Genomic DNA, 24,396 nt, shown 5'->3' on the forward strand with positions numbered 1-24,396 from the left:
CCTCTCATCTGTAGTAGAAGAATATTTGTCATACAAGCCTAAATGCTTATGGATTTCCTTTCCTTACACAATGGAAAAGAATATGTTGAATATTCAAGCTCTGTTCACATGGTTTAAAGAAAAAACCCCAAGACGACAGTCTCTCTCTGAAGCCACCAAAGCCTTTGGTGTGCATTGTGAATGACCACTGGTCCATAAAATTGTGAGCTTTTGATAAGACACTCATCCACTCTCTGTTCTGTTTTTATGGGGCTCAGGGCTTTGTAGGTGCCTCATCCTGTAGCTGAGGGAAATGGTAAATGACTATTTTTCTTCTGTGACCTCTCTGTGTTCCCTTCCTTTAAACACAGTGGCAGTATGTGAGGCTTTCCAAGCCTGTCAGGCCCATGCATCATCTTTCCTCCATGAAATTACAAGCTGTGGTTAGGGCAAAGGTTGTGAGCTCTCCAAGAACATCACTGGGCCAAGAGTGGTGCTGGCCCAAATGTGTCTGTGGAGTTGTAATCAATTGTATCACAACCACCTGGGCCTTTTAGACTGGAACCATTAATACTTTTTTAGCTTCTTCTACATCTTTGCAATGACCGTGAAAATCCAGTGCTCATCAATATTTACATGGTTCACATATTAACTACTAGACCAGAGAGGGAGTAGCAGAGACCCAGGCCCAAGATAAGGTGCAAAATCCACATAGTCTGTCTTTGTAATTAGTTCCTACATCAGAGTCAAGAGTAAAACACCAGTCAAAAAGTAAACTGAAAAATTTAATTGTTTTATAAAATAAGATTATGAAATTCTATATAAAAATCCAGCTTCTTAAATATGGTACATTCACTTCCTCACAGAATATTTAAATATTCAGGTCACTTGAGCTATATTTTCACCGTATTTGAGTTAAAATCATTGGATAAATTAAAACATCCTTACCAAAAGATACCACAACTTATACAAATAATACTAAGCAATAATACATTTTTTTAAATACAAAATGTAAAGAAATTAATAACTCTTAGGGCATGCTACAAAATTTTGCCAGAAAAATATATGGAATCATTTTTGTTTAACTAGAAAATATACAGTGTGCTTTCCATTCCTCTTCCTAAAATTCAGTCTCATACAATTTCCATTTTACTTAATAAATATGTACAACAAAAATGTTTATTCTTTGAAGAATATAAATAGCAAATACTGGAGTAGAGAGCCTGGTCTGGCATTCCTTTCTCATCTAGTGACTGTAGTGGGACTTTTCAACTCTGAATGTGCAAAAATGCAGAATCAGGCTCTTAGTGTTATCATTGGGTTAACAGCTTACACAAAAGTGATTTTTATTAAAGAAAAAATAAACCTTCAAAACCACTGCAGGAGACTTAGAACTATTCCAGTCAGGCATTCCTATAAATAGTAAATCAAAACGTGGCGAAATAATGTTCCAGTTTAATTACTGCTGGCAGTAATTAGAGAAAAATAGTCAGTGGAGAGAGAAACATATCTTGAGCTAGACACATCTTACTTTCACAGATTTAAGTTGGTTCCCTACCATTTCTAAAAAGAGTTTCTGGTATAATCTATACATTGTAAATCTGTGAAGAAACTTAATCACCTTTTTCAGACTTTGGATGGTTCGTTTTGGAAAGTGGTACATTTTCAAGTGCTTCAGTCCATACATTAAACCTGTAATGGTGTCCTGGTCACCATTCTTTATTCTCCACAGATTGAGAAGCTTCAGAACTTGCTCTGTGGGTTGACATAGTTTCATTGTGCGCTCAACATCTTCTTTTCCCACCTTCTTGCCTGGTAAGCTTGCCATCAGCATGCTGAGATGTTCAAAGGTGAGGTTCAGGTGGCCAACATGCTTGAAGACACTGTTTTCACAAAGATTGATATCTATAGAAAGTAAAAAGATAAGAGAGGTAAGTACAGAACATTACAACTTTACTGTAGCCTGCAGAAAAGCTTCCACAATTCCAAGGTGAGTTTGCTTTCCAAATACCTTTGCTTCAAATAATTCTCTCATCTTTGCTTTTTTAGGCTTATCTATTTTGTAAAATGTTGTGTGTATGTGACAGGACTCCTAGTATTTGGTTCCAGTGAATGAAAATTTAGCTCATTCTGTTCAGAAATGCCTAGGCAAGCTTTGTTAAAATAATAATTTTGAATTTTGAAGTACTCTATACACTTCACAGTCTGACATAAGCATACATACTAAATAGCAGAGGGTTAAAAAAACATTTCTGCAGCATTTTTCAAATCTATTCTGAGTGGACTATATGCCATTCGAACGTGGTGGTTGTTGATGGTGGCTTACATGAAAAGGGTTGGCCTGACTGTTGTAAGAAACCTTGCTATTAACACTGCAGCACTATTTCATCTTTGAAACCTGTCTTGGTAGATTCAGCACAAACAAAGCAGTGAATCAGCATGACAAATAGGTACCAGAAGGGAAAAAGAAGGGAAAGCCTGTCTGTGTATTCCTCACTCCCATGTGCCCGCACCCTGTGGATAGATGTCCCAGTCCAAAATATCAACCTCCACTTTATAGAAGACAAATTGCACTCTCAGCTGCAGGCAACCAGCTCCCTCTAACCTCAACTGCTCAAACATTACAGTGGGAAACACTTTCCTCACTTGATCAAAATTCTTCGTATGTTGTGCAGTCTCAAAAGGGGACCTTGGTCATGGCACAACACACGCTCCAAAGCGGGCCACAAGTCTGGGAAGAATTCAGTCCTTGACTGATCTGGAGAAGTGGAATTCTGTTCCTGCTTTCCCCCATCTTCTCTATGCTCACTGCATCGATGTATCTCAGTCAGCCCCTGCAGATCCTTCTCCAAGCACAACACATCCCCAGGGGGTATTTGATCCCAAACAGTTTTTAAAATGCCATTCAGAAGGTTGTTTATAATGCACATGCTGTCACAATAAGATACCTTGGATAATCTTCTTGACCATATCCTGTTCTTTGTTTTGCTGCTTCCATATTTTCAAAAGCTGAAAGGTCTGCTCTTGAGGACTGTGCCTTTGTTTAATCCTTTCGATATCTTCTGTGCTAACCTTTGTCCCAGGCAAGCTGTCTGCTAGTATGTTCAGCCACTTAGGTGTGAGATGAGTAGGAACAGCAAACCTGAACATAGCCTCCTCACACAGGGTTACATCTGAAATGAGAAAGAGATGTCAGTTGTTCTGATCTCTTACCTTGACTCAGAAAAAAAAAGCAACAAAAAACCCGCAAGAATGATAAGAAAACGTGTTAGTAAAACAGACTAAGAAGTTATCTTTATAGTGCTGTTTCTCTTTCTGCTCGAGTTCTTTTTAGTCTGAACTACAATAGTTAAAATTCTACTATGGCCATCACCATAGCAGGCAAAGAGCTAACAAGCTAGGTATTTTTATCCCAGATTTTGATAAATTAATTTCAATGATAACTAAAGGTATGTTTTCAGAGCATTCTTCTTTAATGTGATACACACCTATTCCACATTTTTGAGGTGTCATATCTGTATTTTCCTGACAGATGTTGTCACGAACCTCATTTCCTTTCAAAGCTATTTTGAAACCCAGGGCACTACAGTTGGTGTGCTTAAGACAGGTTGCTTTGGATGAGGTTTCATTTGAGAAAAATCCTTCTGGACATCTCTCACATACAGTGTCACTCTCAGCGGTACCTGTGGAAACAGGAAAACAATGCATTCAATTATGTATAACCTCAACTGTGGAAAAAAAATTTAAAAGAATACAGAAAGCAAGGAAAACATTCCTCTAAACTGTCATGCTTCTGTTTTTTATGTTTGCAATCTACTAAGGAATCACTTAAAAAAAAAAAAAGACAGAAGATGCCTAAAGAGAATTATGTTCCTGCTGGTGAAATACAGTAAATAGTACTCTTAAATATGCTTGTTACCAAGTTTAAAATCAGTGATCACTGGTTAAATCAGTAATTCAGTAAAGTAATATCTTTAAAACCTCAATTACTTGAATCTGTTCAGACATTACACTATGTCTGATCTTCATCCTTCAACTGTACAAATATTCTGTAAAGCAATTAAATGGCAAAAAAAGTGTTCTGAATTTCACTCTGCAATAACTGCCCAGAACCTTACTTGAATTACTTCAGTTCTAGATAAAAATACAACCCAACTAAATATCAACTAAAGACAACAATTTTGAAATTCTTTTGAGGTTTGAATTAAGTACTATTAAAAGCAAAGAAAGCAGAGTAACCAATGTAACAAAAGTATTTAATAGACATACATGTTTCGCTTGGTGATTTATAATGCGTATTTTTACTTCAGAACTAAATATATGATACAACAACAGAATGACAACATATGGTTCTAGCACATTTACAAAGAGGAAGAAAACTAATCCATGAAATCTGAAACTATGCAGTCTAACCACTAGTGTCAGGAAAGTAACAGCACCAATAACTGCTGTATATTCACTCTTAATTCATCCTTATTCATCCAACATTTAACAAGTGCCTGACGTTTGGTATCTAATAGTGCATTAATGAACATGAACTTAAGCACGTGCTTAAAATTTATTCGAAATAATTGGAAACTATACTTGAATTAAGAAAATACCTCCATCTAGTGTATTTTTAAAGTATTTACATGTGGATGATTATTTTAATGTTAGCTTTTAAGTAATATTCTATTTATTTTGGGAAATCCTTAGAGAAAAAGAGTATGAATCTCAGGTTTTGAATCAGCTGTGAAATAAAGAATAGTGCTTGCATACAACCTGACTTAGCACTTCATCAGACAACGAGTGAAAACAAAGGAGTTTATAGTTGCCAGAGACCCTGTATGTAGCCAAGCAGCTCCCAAATCCTGTGCTTTCTGCAGCCACAGCGTTGCCCTTGCGCAATGTGCACTGCCTGCAGTTATGGGCTGGACAAAGCTCCAGCCAGCACCTGCACCGCGCGGGCAGCCATCGGCTGTCCTGAATCAGCTGGATTTTAGCAACTTTCCCTGCTACAGACAGGATGCTGTTGTGTTCTGGCAGCAAGGAAGTGGAAGAAAGGAGTGTTCCCGCAAATGGTCCATCGTTCTGCTCAGAGCTTCCTGCCTAATCTTTGCAGCACAAGAGAGGAATAAACCGGGTAATCCATCAGTGTTCTCATCGCTGAGCATAAAGTCACCCTCCAGCTCTGCCAGGTTCTTCGCTGTTTACCTCGCCGCTCTTGTTCAGGGCACAAACTGCCGCTGTCTGCCTGCCCCTCTGCCACTCCCTCCAACTCGCTTGGAATCCCCCATTCTTCCCAGGGAAACGGCAGCCGCCACCGGGGAGACAGAGCTGCCTCACAGCAGTGCTGCTTCCCCGGTACAGTGATACCCTGCCTCGCACAGGGCCGGCCGTGGCAGAAAGGAACAAAGCCTTAATCTGCACTCACAAAAGGGGATTACAAAAGCAAGGTGATATCCCAGTGTAATCGTGGACAACTGGCACCGGGGAAACAGATTTCTAATGCTTTAAGCCTTAAATGAGGCACTGGACCACACCACCTCCCTGTGTGGGAGTGAAATCATATTTTTCTACTCTTAGGTTTTATTCATCTGAATTTGCATCATTACAAAGTTCAGGGCTATCATATGGAAGAAGGCAGTAACACAGTGCAGTACATGCTTATTAAATTCTTAATTGCTGCCTCACCTCAAAAACTGACTATTGACATAGGGGGAAGCAATTATTTTTACAATGTTTTCATTCCTTGTTTGAGGTCTGCTTGGGTTCAGCTGGTTCAATCTGATGGTCTTTTGGAAACCAATTTTTCAAGATATTACAAAATTCAACATTTTATCTTTAAAAGTTTGCTTCATTCTGAGCTGAAGGATTGAAATTTGTCTGCCACATTTCCTTGTGCTCACAGGGATGCAGCATGCTGGTTGCTCAGACAATTTATACTTTGTTCACCTCCCAAACATTCTTTCTGAGAACTTTGTTTCTGGCCCCTTTTGACTTGCTGCCGAGATACAGTGGAACCTCATTAACCCAAGTCCCTGGGTATAATAGTTTAGGTTAATGAAGGTTTACAATATGGAAATGGGGTAGCTGCCAGTGGAAATGCTTAACAGTGGAAGGGCATCAGGATAATGCTTCATCAACCAATTACTCAAGGACTAGTGAGCAGCTACAGCAGTGACATTTCTCCTTACATCAAAGCTGCTCTCCAAGGAGAGGTTCATAACCCAGAAAAGGGCTTCCAGCCTGTCATTCAGCTCAGCTCTAAAATGTAGAGGCGAGCCCTAGTGTTTCTCACTGCAGGTACGTCATTCCTAGGGAAATCATTTAGTAGGCCGGAGACGGGTTGCCTGTGGGTGTCTGAGACGCTTTGATTTTCTGCATTTCCTTCCTCAGTGCTCCTCTCCAGACAGTGATCAAGCTCTGATACAATGACAGTTTACAATTCTTTCAGGCTGTGTTAAATACTGGAGCTAAACTGGGCCATGACATTTACCAAACAATAAATGATGTATTTTGTTTTGAGGGAAGAACATATTATTGGTTTAACAATTTATGTTGTCTTAAATGAAGAATACACTCCACTGAAAAGTGCTGCTTTGCTCTATATCCCCATCAGACATTCAGCACTGTGCCAGCCTGCTTGACAAAGAAATAGTTGTTTGCTTGATAATAGTAACAGTTTCCCTAAGAATTCCACTTAGGATGGTGATAATTAATTATTACCACATATTGCTGTGATGCTAGAGCTATATTAATGTTGTTATAATTATACACTTGGTGTCAAATGTAGTGCTCCTGGTGTTTGTCAAGATACACAGTTGCTTGAAACAGCAGATTTCAAAACGAAAACATTATTATTTATCACACACAAACACTACACGCCAGATAATGTTCCTTTAAAAGACGCAATCCATCATGTTTCTCATTAGAGTGCAATTTGCTACATTTGCTACTGCCATTAAGTTATATATTACAGCAGGAGCAGGGTATTCCACTGAGAAACCTTCATTTGGCTACAGCCCAAATGATGCAGACTAGAACAGGTTCAATTGGCTTTACAATTTACTGTCCTGCAATTTCATCTGGACAAGCCTCTTTCCTAATCTTGTAACCGCCATGAACCGCGGACGTGCGGCAGGGCTCTAATTCAGTCTGTGCCTATGGAAGAGCGGCACCCACCTGCCTGTGCAACACCGAACCCGGGCGGACACTCCGTGTGCCTCAAGCAGAACTCGAGCTCCAGGTACCTGCCCTTGACGCACTCGCAGACGCGGTTCTGCGTGCTGGAGCACTCCTGCCTGACGAACTGCAGCTCCTTGCACACGGTGCTGCAGTACTGGCACTCCTCGTTGCTGTTCCACTCGTCGGCGTAGTACTGAGCCGGGCACGGGGCGCACTGCGTCGGGCTGCTGGCGCTGCAGTGCTGCTTCACGTAGCTCCCAGGAGGACACTGGTCACACAGCAGCTGGCGAGATGTTCCTGGGTCGTAATGGAGATACTTAGGGGGAGAGTCATCCTGGATGGTCCACTTAACAGAAATGTCCAAGAGCTAGTGACAGGAAAATAAAACATCACTTCCTTTTAGTTCCGGGGAGCACCATGATCAAAAAGAAACCTGCACTTTAATGAGTTTATGAGTCTACTCATGTCACTATCCTCAAACAAATATTTGCGTTAGAAATTGCCAAGATACTGGCTAGCTTCCAGACTCTCCCATGTCTATCTTAGAATGGGAAAGTTTCAGGATTTTATCTAGCAAATCTTCCCGACCTAAGTGATTCCTTGTTCTTCCAGAGATGTAGATCCTATTCTTCTCCCATTTACACCCTTTTAATATCACTGGGCAATGGCCTTTTACTGCCTGGCACCAGAGAATTTATCTGATGCACAGTCAGTGTGGGGATTATGCACCCCTGTGTTCTTGAGTACCTCAGATGCAAAAGCAATTGTGCCCGAGCATATGAATCTGACCAGTGTACTACACCACCACCATACCTTTAAAGGTGATTCCTCACACTATTTTGCTTACACTATTTTTTTACCAGGAATTAATGGCTAGAACAATAGAGGTTACTTTTTAATGCTTTCCACTTAATTTTTCACTGATACGCAGCAGCTCTTGGGATGCAATGTGGCAGCTACATCAAAGGGGAAGACACAGCTGGAGACAGAGGCAGAGAATGACGCAGGTTATGAAGGGCACATTAAGTACTTAATTGCATGAGCTGGAAGAGACCAGGCCAATGCTTTCATTTCCTACCTAAAACCACAGGCTCACAGCTGTTGTGAGAATCTGGTTCTGTACCGGCATATGCAATGACAGCTACAGTCCTCCTGCTTCCTACAACAGCCTGCTTTGCTGATCGGAGACATCCTGCCCTGCTGCAGAGACAACCTCCATATCCCTTTGTTCTGGTCTTATAATTGAAAATTTGGTTCTGTGATTCCACCGGTCTACCACAAAAATAACTCTCGAGAACCACCCTGATCCCCACAGGGTCTGCCAACAGCAGACTCCTCCTCACTGATAACCCAGCTCTGTCCCAGCACTGTATGCATGTGCCACTTCTCTTCCAAAACCTGTACATTTTATAAAGATGAAGTAAACTGGCTCTGACTTAAGATGTTTTTCTTAAGTGTATCAAATCAAATTATAGATCTGACAGACTTATCTGTGTTGCTATTTTAATCCCCCTCAGCTAATACAGAGTTGCCAATTCCATTTCAAAAATGTATTTCTTCTTTTCCAAATGTCCCCAAAGTATAAGTGGAATTAACTTTTTTTTTTTTTTAAACTCTGTATTTCCTTGAGATGCTTCATTTAAGGGCCTCACTTCTGCCACATCATGGCACTTCTAAAGCCATAGTCTTATTAAGTTTGGAAAGGACAATTCAAAATTTCATCTGCATTAACACAAGTCACAATAAACAACTTAGGTGCTTAACTTGGGAACTCTTATTGCTTAAGCAAATACTCTTAAATGCATTCTCCTGTTGCCTGTCTATGAATCCACTTTTCATACAGCTATAGTTAGGCTGAGGAATGAAATGCAGATAGTATGGATATTCCCTACAGCCTCTTGTAGCTACCTTTGACTAAGTCTGATAACTTATCCAATCTGTGATTTCTAGAGGTAGAGATCTCACTTTTCTTGTGGTCTCAATGCACAATACCTTTCATTGTGAGAAATTCCTTATTAGTCTTTGAAGTTTGATGAGCAACTCCATTTTCCTTAAATGACTGGATCTGGTTCATGTGATCTATTTAACAAAGAGGGCGCAGCACATTTTTTAATAGTGAGTGGCTTTACATTGAGGAAAAATGCCCCCACCCTTGGTAAATCTACAGCTATGACTCTAGTAATAAGGAAGTCCTGGTAATCTCATTAATTGTTGATGTGAACAGTAAAGTTTTCTTCTATAGTTTTAATTCAGTAATAGATAATACAATTACTAGCATCCTAGAGTCCAAGACTTGCATGGACACATGCGCTCCCCTCACAAAACATATCTGACTACAATCTGTGGCACAGGCACTACAAGGACAAGAATCAACCCACACTTCATGCAGGTTTCTGTGGAAACCCAAGACAATTCCCAACAGAGGTAGAAGTGTGACACTGTGAAAATTATTAGGGACAGCAACCAGTCATATGGGCAGCACATCCTCATGCAGAAACACCAGTATTCCTGCTCTGCAGTGCACAGCTCCTAACAAACCCAAAGCTGTCACTGCACTATAATCTGCTCGTCTGGGTTGTGCCTCTGCCCTTGGTGACACATTTTCATGTGACAAACAGGTAGGTGAATCATTTCATGACTTTTAACTGTATTCTGCAACACGTAGGAGCAAGAACAACAAGATTTTATCTGTGTTCCTTACTCAACTATTTACAATGGAAACCATGTATGAGGCAAGTAAAGAATTTTGCTGCAGGGGATGATTCAGCATTAAAATTAATTAGAATTCAACAATCAGAGTATGAAAGCATAGGGGTTTGTAGGGGAAAATGGAGACGCTTCCTAAAGAACCTACAGCTGTGGAAACAAGCCAATAAAAATTGAAAACATTTCAACACAATTTTAAAAATTGAGCAAAACAATACTTGAACACTATGTGTGTGAGATATGCAGAGTTTTGTCTTTGGAAGAACCAATAACTCTGAATTAATAATGACAACCAGAATGTTATTAATCTAAATTAGCATAACCAAACCCCATATTAATAGGATTAATAAATCAGCATCACTAAAATCAGTCTTCCCATTTGATTTTTTTCTTTGTGCTTTTAAAACAAAAGCACATCACACTTGTTTTCCCTTTTTTTCCCAGAAACACAAATTACATAGCTGCAGTAATCTGTTGATCAGTGGCTGAGCCACACGTATGCAGGATCCAACTATTTTATTTAGTGAAAAATTATGACATAAAGATTCTTCAGTCAAACTAAAGATATAAATGCAATCAATATCTCAGGATTTTACCAGAGCATTTTATACATCATTTTCAACATAGAGCTAGATTATCATCACTGCTACTGTTTGACTACTATGAGTTTATTAGCACAGTGAGCTGTGCAACTTACTGCCACAGGACATTGTAAGCAGTCGAGTTCATGATGTTACCTGACATAGTAATAGATGAAAATCATAAAGGACTATTAAACATAAACGTCACCTTTTAATCAAGAAATCCCAAGCTAAAAATTGCTTGAGTCTGAGGACTGTTTTGGAAAAATAGTGATATTTTTCTGTCTTTTTCTTCCATGTCTTCTATGCATCAGGTGTTGACCACTGCCATAGACAGCCCATTTTAGGGCTTTTTGTTTCAGGATTTTTTTTTAGACCAAATACAGCCATTAGTACGTTGCTAAGTACATTTCTAGACCTCAATCCCCAATACCACACTTCATAAGACTACTGTAAGTTACTTGATAATACTTAAAAAAAAAATCTGCAAAATTGTCTTCTATGCAGTCTGAAAACACGTAGCACACCAGAGTACTCTGAATATTGATATGCAACCTGCAAATCAGAAGTTAGCTTTAAACCTACATCAAGTGCCAAAGTAAAAGCAATCTATTTCTCAGATGTTTTGCAAAAATTCAGTAGTAATGGTGGAAGATAATGAAATATAATTTTCACTAGTTTTACTGCAGCAACTTGGCACAAACAGAATGAAAAGACTTTTTGTCCCCCAGTTCCCAGAATAAGCTGGAGGGGAACATCACTAAATTGTCCTTTCTCCTGGCCTAACACACCCTGAGTTTGTGCTTACATTAGGAATTTGCATCACCTGTTACAGCAGATTTGCTGAGCAAAACAGATGGTGCTGCGCACCTGACATCCGCATTATGTATTATTCTGAGGGGATATTTTAGACTAACTTCAATCTGCTCTCATGGACAAGCATGCATTAGTGGTTACAGTGCATCTGGTGTGTCTCTGGGGTCCATCTCTGGATTTACTTTCATCAGGCCAGTTTACTTTGGTAAATCTACTTTGTGCACTCCAGGGCTGCTCTGATGTGGAAACTTAAATATGGTAAATAAGGATGATCAGGAGAGGCCCTTCAAAAGGATGTTCCTAAGACAAATTAAAATGGTATTTAAATGAATTTTATGTCATTCCTGACATTTCCTCTCCTAAACTATGCTATGACCAACTTGATAGCAGATTCTTAGCTACATAAAACCTCTGATTGATCTGAATGCCCATATTTAAAGGTGGTCTACATACGAAGCACCTGAATCTCTTCTGTAAGAAACAGCACTATTTGAGCATAGGAAAATGCCATAATCAGAACTTACTAGTTTTGAACAATGGTCTCCCCAAAAGCTTCATAGAAAGCAAGACTTCTTCCATAATCATGCTGGCACTGGCCTGTTTTGCTCTTGCTGGAAAAGGTATATCATGTGCTAGTCTGGAAGAAGGAAGAAACTACAAGTCTGGCTTCAGTTGACGGGAATCAGAAGTAGGGACAATGAAAATGTTCATCCTATAACCCTTAAGAAACCAGAGATGGCATCCACCAGTGCCGCACATGGCCAAATTAATGGATTTGTCATTCAGAAGATTGTGTAAAGTTCTGTTCATCTGTGTTTAGGAAAGGTTAATTCACTGGGAAGCGATACAGAGAAAGTTTAGAAGGAAATTGGGAGCTTCTTCTTGGAGAGGATCTGGACTTGTTCAATAGCTTGGCAAGTCATAACAGAAGCTATGAATTCAGTACAGGTAGACAGTGACCTCAGAGAGAAGAACTTTCTCTGTTAAAGGGTAATGCTGGCAAATGAAAAGGGGATTCTCTCATCAGAAGAAGATTGGGAACAGCCTTTCACTGAGAAGCAGGTGCAAGAAATGTACCTTAAATATAGCTCTCAATGCTTCTCTGAAAGTAGATATGACATTTGGTTTCCTGGAAGAGATGGAGAAGGGACTAAAAAGATCCAGGCAGCTTCTTTCATTTTTAAACCCTCAGCCAATCCTTTATATCCCAACACTGAGGGAAGCCAATAATGCTCAGTATGTTTTTCATCTCAACAAATTAATTTTTAGTCAGATACATTTTTTTCTAGGGGTAGTGAAATGCAAGGCTCAATTTAAAAAAAACCTCCCAAACGTTAGAGGTTTTTTTTGTTCTATGAATACGAAATGCTATCAGTAATAAAATAGTTATAGCAAAAGAAAACCTAGTATCACTAACTACATCTAACAACCTATTGTGTGAAATTGAGTTCTAGTGTCATGGGCTCAGTTCTGAAAGGACTGAAGAACTCAATCTTCATCCATCTCCCTGGGGAAAATCCTGGGCACCTCTCAGGATGCCTGTTTCAGTGTGAGAAATTGGGATGAACTGTAAATATTGGAAAGTAAGTCTAGTGTAAGTCAGTGTGATGCAAGTAAATACTGAGAACTTATTCAAGATGAAGTACCCAAGGTTAGAAAGCAGTTCTTTCATTGTGTCACTCAGCACATTAGGCCTGAAGCTATATTTCTCCATACCATCCTTATGTCAGCATACACAATGCTAACATAAAAGGCCTGTGCAGTCCATTTATTTGAGTCCTTAGAAGATGCTTTTGAAAGAGAAATAATGTGATTGTAAAGTTTCATTTCAGATACTGGGCATAAAAAAATACACGCCCTTTTCTTTCATCTTTAAATGTAAGGCAAAGAGCTGCTTGCTTTCTCTTGTTGAATTAAAATGAACTAGAAGACAAAGCACATGAAGTAAAAATCATTCAAGCATCATCCCTTTAAATCACTGCTTTGTGGCAGAAAAGAAAGTGGCTTTTCAGCATATGAAAATATTATTATATAGCTTGGCTTTGTGGTTTTGGGTTGTAGACCAAAGGAGAATGTTTAATTTGCTGAGAAAGATAAATCTGTTTCTGTTTTGCATTCCGTAAGTATTCCAAAGCATATTTTCTTGTGTGATAAATAATCTTTCAAGACATCTGTCAGATTGCTCCCAGTGTTTGCATTGGGTTCAAAGTAAAACCTCATAACTCTCCTACTTTGTCTTCTACACCAAGTATTTGGACAAAGCTAAGGCAGGAGGCCTTCACATATCCTCAGCCCTCAGGTAGAATTCCTCACTGAAATCATGCTCAGGCCCAGAGAAATCCCACTGGCAAAATATTACCGGATGATATTATAGCACTGGATGATATTATCAAGGTCCTCCTCATCAACAGCTTGTGTCTCAGATCCAGTATGTGACAATGCTGTGCTGGATCAGGTCCACGTCCACCTACTGAAAATAACCATTCTAAAATATTTGTCATCCTGGGAGAAATTACTCCCATCCGGCTCTCATCCTTCTTATCTTGCTGTTCTGGAGGCCCATGCAGTCACCAGATTTAACCTCTTTGGGCCAGCAACTCTGCAGCACTGATGAACCATGGATTGCTGCAGGCTCACAAGAGTGCTGCCCAGACAAAGGACCTTTCTGCAGACCACAGCCGAGTGCCAGGTACACAGTGAAAGCTAACATGGAGTCATTTTCACTGGTTTGAGTTCAGCTTATAAAGCTCTTCCACCATTCTGCTTCACTGTAATCCACTCACTTTGGATATAACAGAACCTACTTTTGTTTGGAAGACACTTCATAAAGTGAAGGCTGTTCTTTTACATAAGGAATGCAACTGGTGACTCTCCTGAGTGACCCGTATTGAAAACTGAGGCTATGAAACACTGTCTTCATTTCTCTACCAGTAAAGAAATACGTCAAAAAGTCAAGTCTTGTAGAGACTTTTTGAGGCACCATTAGTTGTCATTCACAAAGCAACTTAGGGGTCGAAACTACTGTTTCATTTTCAGTGGTAGGAAAATGAAATTCAGCTGAAGAGCAGTTTTACATCTTATCAAACAAGTGCTAAATTGAAAGTCTTCATTTATATGAGTTACATTTGCCTTGAAGCTTGTAGAGGGAGAAAGCAGGAAAAACTAACCGGATACTCTCCAAAATACATGTCTTACATTTTGGAACATTATTCACCAGAGTGACAGCAAGATTTAGAGCTAACCCAAAGCTGGGGTGCTCCCACAGTGACTACAGTCTCCCTTTGCACTAACATAATTTCTAACAGCTGACTGCTAGCTAGAGAATGTATGTCCAGTACTATGTGCAAACAGGTGTTTTTACAGAAGGAAAAAAATTAAGTTTTCCATGAGATTGAACAGTGGGTGTTGCTTCAATTTCGACAATATTTTTTAAAATTCTTCTGGTAACCTTAGTGTTTTATTTTTAACCAAGACACATGCAGACAGAAAGAAAGTCAGACAGAAAGATAACTCCTACCCTCACGGGCTGCAAAGCCACTGCTGCCTACACACAGCAAACCCAACAGGCAAGCCAGAAAAAGAATGTCACATGTGCCCAGAGATCCAAAATAGAGAAAGGTCAAGTATAAGGGTCAAGATAGTTATGTGACAAGTAATGAGATTCAGCTCTGGGGAACTTCTTTCCATTCAGACCAATTTCATAATGTTTGTAAGCAGCTTTAGTGTTCCAAGCAAACAACACAAACATGAGTGCACCACGTAACCCTTCTGAAACCTTAGCAAAGAGGCCAAGGTTCTCATCATGCTCCAAAAGTCTTTTTAGATACAATGTCTCCAAACTAGGTTTGGAGGTGTGTGAGCCAAACAAACACAACTTTGAACAACAGTTGTGCCTCCTAAAAGGGTTCTTATAAAACAGGTACTAAAGCTACTCTTCTAAGCTCTAGCACATCTGATAGTACTTGAACTTCACTAATTTTACTTAAATGTCACAATAATTTAAAATAAATTGCATAATAATAATAGTAATAATGCAGTTGAATGATTAAGCTCTTTGTTATCTACTGCCACTGATGTGTTTCAGCTCCAAGACTCATCTGTCAGAGGATTAAGCTGAACTTCACCAAATGCTATTACTTTATGGGAGAACATGAATAGGCACATTGCATTTAATCAAGATCAAAATCCTGATGTGATTATTTTATGACAGCCATAGATAAGAAGGCAAGTTGATAACTAGATATTGCTGAAATTCCCAGATTAACTTCCTGCGATTTCATACTGAAAAAGCAGGCACAACATCAGACATGAAATGAAAAATTGTCCTGCATTTCAATCTGCCGACCACAAGCCTGACAAATTTTTCTTCCCTTGCACCATTAATTACTTCGGGTTTGTTTCTCAAAAAGCTCTTTCAGAAAGTTGTACAGAGAATAATAAACACGCATTACTCATCAGATCCTGGAAATCTCGTTGCATTTATAAAAAGCTTTCAGAATAAATGGATCTCAGTTCTAATGCTCTGCCACAACATTAATGCCAATGTACTCACCAAAACAACCCAGAAGCAAGTTATTCAGCCTGCTCTGAATATTATTTTTTAATGTTTTTCTTTGAAAGTTTCCTTATGCAAAAGATGAATAGCCTCCAAATAGATGTTACACAGGATCTGTCTGTAAGCAGGTTTTAATTAAACTGAACTCATATACAATTCCATATGACTAAATGGATTAAATAACATTTTGAAAGATTTACTGCACTGCTAACATCTCTAAATTTGCACCTGGAAGCATCTTACTAAATCACCAAGTAAACAAAAACTTTTTAAAGCAGGGGCTTATACCAGATTTAATAACACAACTTTTTCTGTAATAGCTACTGGCACAGCTACTAATTCATCACTTTCTTGCATATGAGGCTGAATTTTCTAAGCCAAGACAAGAACCACACACTTGTGGGGTTTTTTTTGTGGAGTTCACAGTGGTTTTCCTGGGTAAAAAAGCCAGCCCAGTATCTGAGATACCAAGAGTACCACTGCAGCAGAGATTAGAGGCAGGCAGGGATGGAGCTTTTGTAAATCAGAAACAAACATTCCAGCCTACAGTTTCTAAATTCATTACTTGATACAGGGTTTTGCTTCAGACCAATACGATGAGGCCTTACAAAAGGAGGGAGGAAGACAGAATAAAAGCAAAAGGAAAGCAAATCATGCCACTACCTTGAAAATGGGATGAAAATCCCTGCTGTCTCCCTGGAGCTGGACATGTCCATCACATTCCAAACTCACCAGGAAAGTTGGGAGAGATGAAACAAAAAGGGTTTACCAAGAAAATGGAGAGAAGGCAAAGCAACCCACAAACAAAAAAACAAACAATGCCCCCCCCCCAAACCCAAACCCAAAACAAAAACCCCAGAAGAAAAGCCATGTCTCTCCAGCCTGATGTCTGAAGCTGCAATGCATCCTAGAGCCTATCTACCTCTCCGAAGGGACTCACCACAAGCGTGCAGCACAGGAACTTGTTCATTGTGGTCGGTGGAAGAAACCTCAGCGCGCTGGGAATCAGGCAGAGAGTCAGCGCCAGGCTCCAGCAGCTGCTTACATCCCCAACATTAAAGACACGATATATATATAGTCCCGGTGTAACAGGAAGCTTGGGCTCAGCTTTGATCACACATTCCCTGCCATGACCAAACTTTTCTTTCGAGCACTCCCCCTCACCTCCCCCAACCCTCCCTCCCCCCCCCCCTTTTTTTTTTTTAAGGAACCTGTAAAACTGGGTGACTTAATGGAACCCTTTGAGCGCCGTAACCACAGACTGGAAAATGCAGGAGGGAGTGTCAGGGGCTGGCCAGGGGAGGGTTTAATTGCTCTCTGTCTGGCTGTCTGGCTGAGCCGCCCTGCGCTCCCCTCAGCAGCGGGGCCGGAGGGGAGACTCCGGTTCCTTGGCTCGGCTCCCCGGGGGCTCCCAGCAGCGGGGCTGGCTGGAAGCAAAGGCCAGGGCGGGGAAGCTGAGGAGAAGGAGCGTCCCCGCTCGCTCCCCTTCCCTGCTGAGGCAGGAATGCGAGGGACGGCGCCCGCCTCTCGCCGAGGCTGCCCGAGCGCCGCCGGCCTGCTCCGGCCCCGGGGAGAGGCTCGGGGGAGCGGCGACACGGGGCCTCTGCTGTGATTTGCCAGCGACAGTCGTGCCTTCAGCATGCTCCTGCCCACAGGAGAAGCCCCACTCAGGGGGCTGTTCTTCCTTCCCCCCAGTTTAAGTTAGAAAAGGGCATTTTTCTAAAGCCGAAAGGACCAAACCCTGCTGTTCGTGCCTCCCGGGAGTGCTCCGAGGGCTCCATGGAAGCCCCGGGGAACCTGTGTGTGTGTCAGGTGTGGAGCAGAGGAAAAGTGCAGAGAAAGGATTTCTTCTCCCAACCTGCAGATAGCCATAAAGGATTATGGGAGCCTGTGGGATCCTGGGGTAGAAGCCAAACCTAGATGTGCCTCCAGATTTCACAGATGGTTTTCTCTCCCTTTTCACAGGCCAGACCAAAGCCTCAGGTCTGGATACACCAGCTCTTGAGCATTTGAAACTGGGGCCCCTGTTGGCACTGGGCTGTGCAGTTTTGCCCCTTTGAGTCACAAGGCTGAGCAGGATTGGCAAAAGAGTGAGGTGGAAAAAGCCTGCATATTTTTTCATAAAAATTCAGCTACACTGTCTGGAAACCATAATCTTCAAGGACAGCCTCACACATGCTTCCTTACAAATCCGTAACCATTTGAACATGCATCAAGCATAACCTAAGATTAAAACAGATGCTGGTTACACTTGTCACGATAATAAAAGTTCAAGACACTTGAATTAGTAGTAAGTTCTCCGTAAGAAGTGATGTGCAAACTGGCACAGAAACCCTGCCACCCGAGGGAACATAGCTGACATCTGTTGGGAAGCAGTCACCCCTTGATTGTATCTGGAATGGATGATGCAAGTGTTCCTGTAATCTTTTCAGAAATTTTAAGTATTTTAGCATACATTTGAACATACTGCCAGATAAAAGCACAGTAGTGCCAATAAACAAATTCTACCTGTATGTTCCTGCATTTTCATTGCGGGGCAGGGGGAAGGACTATTCCTGACATGGATGTCTTTGTGCATCTCAGGGTAGCTATGTGTGAGTGTGGTATTCTCCACAGAGGGACCAACTTCCAGTGTCAACCATAATGCTACAGCAATTCCATCAGCAGAAGTTCATAAGTTCTTAAGCAGAAGTTTAAACTAAACTACTTTTATCCTGTCAAAGGCCAGGAGCTGGACCTGGCAGTGTGCCTCTTCTGATTGGAAGTGGCTCCAGTGTCAAGTCAGGAGTTCCTGGGAGGTAGGTGAGGCTGATTGCTTCCATCTCAGATACAGCAGAAAGAAAAGCACCAAACCCATAGCAAGCTCCCCATGGTTAATTAATACTGTTAACTGGATTTCAATGGGCTTTGGATGGAGCTTATATCCTCTCATGGCTGGTACCATCCATAAATGCCCAACAGCTGGCTCTGTAGAGAAATAAAAGTACAGATAATAAGCCTATTTCAACAGGTTAATGTGTATGGACAATAGTGTTCATATCAGAATTTTCTAGAGATGGAAATATTTTATGCAATTAGCCAAACCAGGAAACAAATCAAAAGCCATTAAAATTCTTCAGCTGAAATTGGTGCTATTGTTAAGAAGTGGCATCTTCTTCAACACAACTATTTTGTGTATATTTTTGTTCAGAGTTAGATATGCTGATTTCTCTGAAAAGATGTTCTTCATCCCTAAGCAGTGAAAAAAACAGACAGAGGTTAATGAGAAGAAAACAGATCCTCCTCAAGCTCATTCAACTAAATGGAAAGGGGGCAAGGCGTATCTGTTTCAATGACAATTGCAGGTTTGGACAGCTGCTAAGGAGACCATCATCTTAACCATACATGAACATGAAAGTTTCAACTATCTAATCTCATTGGAGTCTACAGAGCTAGCTGTGGATGTTAGGAGAGAACTTGTACTTAGCATGTTTGATCCTGAAATCACATACACAATAAATACAGGATCCCACACTGCCATTTTCCGTGTCACTTTCCAAAGAAGAACTGTGCTTTAACAAGGTTAAACTATAGTTTGAGTGTTTTCACAAGTGTTTTACAATGTTGCCACTTTGCCTTTGGGAATTAGTTAAGATGTGCTTTTGCAGAGCATAGAATCATAGGACAAGGCAGTAAACCCTGTAATAAACACTTATCCATGCTACAACCAAGTTGTCCTCAGCAGTGTTTAAAAGAACTACGTTTGTGACTACATGACATAACAGAGAAGGGACACAGCCTGAAAATATTTTTTAAAAGTTAAGTGCCTTAAAGTATTCATTATTCATAGTATAGTTTACAAAATGTCATAGGAAAAGAAACTAAAAAATCAGGTTTTCGTCTTTCACTAACAAACCTAAGTGTTGAGTGTTACAGGCATTAAGTACTCCATTCCATTCCATGTTACAGGAATACAACTAGCTTATTTTAATTGTCATTAGTTAAAAGTGATGTAGAAACAGCCCTCTAGTTAACAGAAATGGTTCACTGCAACTTGCAACAGTACATAGGACTGGAGAAAAAGCACAACTTGCATTGGGCAGACTGAAGGTTACCAACAGTATGTTGCTTTCAATCTGTAGTGAAGTGCTTTTGGTAGGACATCAACTTATTGATTCACTAGTAGTCATATTTCCAGACAGCTATTTATCTTTCCCTGGTTTTTATCCTCACTATTTGTATTGCTGTCCTGGATGTTATTGTTGTTGTAAATCTATTTTTGTTCCCATGCATCATTATAATCATCAGGTCTATAAATGGCTTTGCTCTTCCAGCCTGTCTGATATCTGGAAAAATTCACAAGTCCTGACCAGTGAGTTGGTGCTGGCAGGTGAACTCTGCCTCGCTGAGTCATCTCAATATATCAGTGTGATGTTTATTGAGCCCAAGCAACAAACAGTGGGAAAACTGTGGCTTCGGGCTTGGGATGTAGAGTTCACCACACGTTGCATTTAGAGAACACTCAGAGACTCGTCATTAAGAGATTTCTGTCAAACTAAGGGGAAGAGGAAAAGGGAATCTCAAAAAGATCAATTGGCTCTGAAAGCAAACATATTAGTAGCTGCAAGAAGGAAACAATCTGGCATTCTACCATGCTATTATAGCTGTCCCTTAGAAATTAATCTCTCTCTTTAAATTACAAGAGCTGATGATCTGAACTATCCTGAGAAGACTTTGAAAATGGAGACTTAAAGGAAGCTGTTAATCTGCAGTCAGTGTGGTGGTGCAGGTAGCAGGAAAGCATGTCTCAGATTTGTCCAAAATAGGAGAAAACCTTCTGCAGCTACTTCCCTGTCCTTTTTCTCTCATATAACTCAGAAACCTTGGGAAAAAGATTTCACGCCAGTATATACTGAAGGAAGAGAAAAGGTATTTAGCTAATAATGTTGTCAAAAGAAAGCTTATACCTATGTGATTAACTGTGTGGCTTGTTTTATCTTGTAAGTGGATTTGCCTCATTTTTTAAATTGAGACTTTGTCTTGTTTTGTAAATCTGAGGCAGATACATGGGGCTAATATACAAAATGGAAAATCCCACTTGTCAAACTGTATCCAGAGAAGGAAATACGGAGCTTGTCCTATCAAAACAGAACTTGATTTGGATTATAGGATTCGAAGGTTGCAATGAAGGAACTGGAAAATTAAGTCACGAAAGATATATAGCATTATCATCCCCAAAAAAAAAAAAAAAAAAAAAAAAAAAAAAATTAAATAGAAACATCTTCTCCAACTTCAAAGTGAAGAAGGACATATATTCTTGCTGTTTGGGCTTGTCTACTGTCATAGGTTAGCAAGCATAGTCCCGGAAGGGATGTCCTTGCTAAGGGGTGCTTACAGCTTCCTCTGGGACCTGGCAGAACCTATCAGGTGGCCAGTTTGAATATGGACAATTCTTTAAGCCACTTAAAGTTGTGATCACCTCTGTGATCCACATTTAAGAATAGACAAACCCCCCCCAAGCTCTCTCTCGTTTCCGGTGCTGGGACAGGTGGCTGCGGGCCCCGTGTGGGGGCCAGCGGGCCCGGCCCAGGCCCTGCTCGGGCCAGGCCGGGCCGGGCCACGGCTCCAGGATGACCCCCCCAGTAGGGCTGTGGGCAGCCAGAGCGGCTCGGAACCACCCCCCACCCCCCCACTGCGGCCAAGATTTCAGCAAATCGACCAACAGCGATAAGCCACACAGCTGCAAGGCCTAGGTGAGATTAACCCTTTTAGTGCTGTGAAGAGCTGAAAACCTGAGGGAAGAGAAAGAGGAGATGCTTAAAGCTGAAATTCTGTTGTGAAGCTATGATGCATCAGAGTATCCCGTTGTAATTTCATGAAGGCATGGGGGGTGGAGCGTTCAACTTGTACTTGTGAGCAAAAGCACCTGCGCTGAGATAGGCAGATGCTGACGCAGCTGTAATTTCATGAGAAATTTGAACAGGGAGAGATGGGAGTGATGAGGACTTTTGCTCCACACGGGAAAGGAGAAAACCTCAGTCCCTAGAGATGCTCCCAGAGATAGTCCTAAAGATGAAGATGAGGAAGACCCTTTGCTCTTAGGGAAGGAGAAGGGCCTCTGTTCTTGTTTCTGAACGGCTCAACCTTAAAATTGTACCCCAAAAAACTTCAAGAGTGGACCCTCGAAAGCAGTTGCGGGAAAAGCTGCAAGTCGGGGGAAGGGACTCCCACATGCGAGCAGAGAGACTCCTCTTCCTAAATGGACTGAACAATATTTGGAAGTGGGCAGCTGTCTCGTTGTGATAATGTTTTCATAGCACAAGCAGGAAGAGACTTCTCTTTCTAAATGGACTGAACAAGGTTATTATGGAAGTGGTAAACAGACTGAAGGGTTGTCTTTTTACATTGTCAGTGGGAGAAGGGAGGAAGGTGGGGGGAGGAGGAGAGTTCTGAAGGTATGGTATAATTTTTTTTCCCTCTTTTAGGTCTGTTAATAAACTTCTTTATATTCCTTCAAGTTTGGTGCCTGGTTTGCATTTCTCCTAATTCTTATCTCACAGAAGATAAACAGTAATGAGTATTTTGGACCAAACCACTACATCTACCTAGGGAATTAAGTCAGCTTGTGAATCTGAAGAGTGCTGGTTCCCTGTGTAGACACCCTTTGCTGGCAGATAATGTTATCTTCTCTAGTTCCCTTTCAAAGTGGATTGACACCATTTAATTCATCTGGATTTGTGAATGTTTCGGGTTGTATAAACAATTTGAACTGGGTAAGATCAGATTTCTACCCTTCAGATGACTGTAGTTCAGACTCCCCTCTTTGTATAGGGGCCACCAAATTGCTGCACTGTAAATTTACATCCCAGCCTGCTTCAGTCACTCCTACCTACAGGCAAACCAGCATGAGCGTAAGGAATGCTGAAGAGCTGCGAACTGAGAAACGACAGTTTTATTTAGCCATTCCTGCCTTGCCGTTTTTGGCCTTGAATTTCTTCCTTACTTGATCTCTGTGACATCAGGAAGCTTGGGGCAATGATTCAGATCCTTCAAGTACTCAGAAACCTTTGAAGTTTTCTGAAAAACTCAGTAGTAAACCCCATTTGATAAGAAGGAATTCATTGTTCCCAGCATCAACATTTCCAGTTAGCACCAGTACTCCAAAAGAGAAAGAGACAGCACATGTTTTACCGAAAGCTATGGAAACTGGAACTGAAACAAGACAAGCTTTAGCCAGTAAGATTTTCTGGCTAACAGGTTTTTCTTTTTTGTCTCTACTAATTTGCTTGTTACTCTGTAATTGAAGGTCACTGGTTAAGGAAAATGATCCTCTTAGCTCATGAGGGCCATCTGCAATTTTATTGCTTTCAGTCTGACTTCATTGTGTATTTTTGGGCAGTATTAACATGGCACCAATTTTCCCTCCTTCTGCTTTTCCATGTACACAGGATTGTCAGGCCAGAAATGATGCCACTTTCGGCCTTCAATGAATTTTGCATGGAGATCTGAGATTTTTTTGCTACGTGTTCTGAATTCAAATCTCTCAGACACTGGGTTCATTCAACTGTGAACCAGCTACTGGCTTATGCAGCTTGATGGACAGCCTGTATAGTTTACATCCAAATGGTGTCACCACCTGTGGATTGCTAGGCTCTCCCCTTTCAACCAGGAAAGTAGTTAAAGGCAGTTGCCATCCATGAGAAGAAGCTGGCTGCTCTTGGACACAGGACCTTGGCTGCTTCTTGTGACAGTAAACATCTACAGTACAGCAGGGGCTTTCATTGCTGAAGAATCTGAAATGCAGGTGAGGTAAGAGACTGGAATCTCAAGTGTAGACTTGACTGAGGTTGGACAGAAAAACCACTGTGAGAGAGTACAGTCTTTTAAAGAAATCAACAAAATAATATTTGGTATAAAAGCAATATCTTTCAGCTGCAAATATCAAGCAATCTTCATGAACATTCTATGAGTTACATAGATACGTAGATAACATTACAAATACAGTGATTTCAGACACAGATCAATGCTTTCCTCCCTATTTATAGAAAGTTCCTGGCTTTGCCATCTGTCATATCAATGCCATGCTACTTTGAATTTCTCCAATAGCCTTTCCTTTTCCCACTGAACTGAGTTAAAGCATTTTGTCCACACCTTTGAAAGTGACATGGTCCTTTCCCTTACTAGTTATCTTCATGTCTTTTTTCATATGGCTTCTGTTTCCTTTTCCATGCCACTGAGGCCAGCCTCAGCTTGCCCATTTTCCCCCAACCACCTCTATGTCTTCATCATTCATAGATCACCCCTCTTAACTGAAGTTTGAAGATTCTTTACTTACTACTCTACCCACCCTCTCTGGGAGCAATGAGTGTTTGATGGGCAGGTGGTAAGTATATGCAATATATGTGTAATATATATGCGTATACATATTATAAAAATGAATGTACTTTTCTGCCTTGTACTTGCTGTACTTTTTAAAACATTCTAAAATTTCTTAAGTATGCTGCCTTCCTCAGACAGGTTGTGCAGCACACCCACAAAAAACCCCCCCATTTACAGCTATACTCAAAATCAATCACAATAAAGTAATGAAATCAATAATGAATACCCAATATT

At 40.7% G+C, this 24,396-nt stretch overlaps 1 protein-coding gene across 1 annotated transcript; it reads right to left on the reverse strand.

Annotated features, from left to right (window-relative positions):
• Nucleotides 1-743: 743 nt before the first annotated feature.
• Nucleotides 744-16,965, reverse strand: TNFRSF11B (TNF receptor superfamily member 11b). The gene is made up of 5 exons (XM_010404829.3): nt 16,745-16,965; nt 7,144-7,513; nt 3,468-3,662; nt 2,928-3,152; nt 744-1,884 (listed from the first exon to the last, which is right to left on the reverse strand). Exons 1-5 carry the CDS (start codon nt 16,772-16,774, stop codon nt 1,496-1,498), a joined length of 1,209 nt encoding a protein of 402 aa, XP_010403131.1. The 5' UTR covers nt 16,775-16,965; the 3' UTR covers nt 744-1,495.
• Nucleotides 16,966-24,396: the final 7,431 nt, after the last annotated feature.

This window comes from Corvus cornix, chromosome 2 (genome assembly GCF_000738735.6).
Source record: "Corvus cornix cornix isolate S_Up_H32 chromosome 2, ASM73873v5, whole genome shotgun sequence".
Lineage (NCBI taxonomy): Eukaryota > Metazoa > Chordata > Aves > Passeriformes > Corvidae > Corvus > Corvus cornix.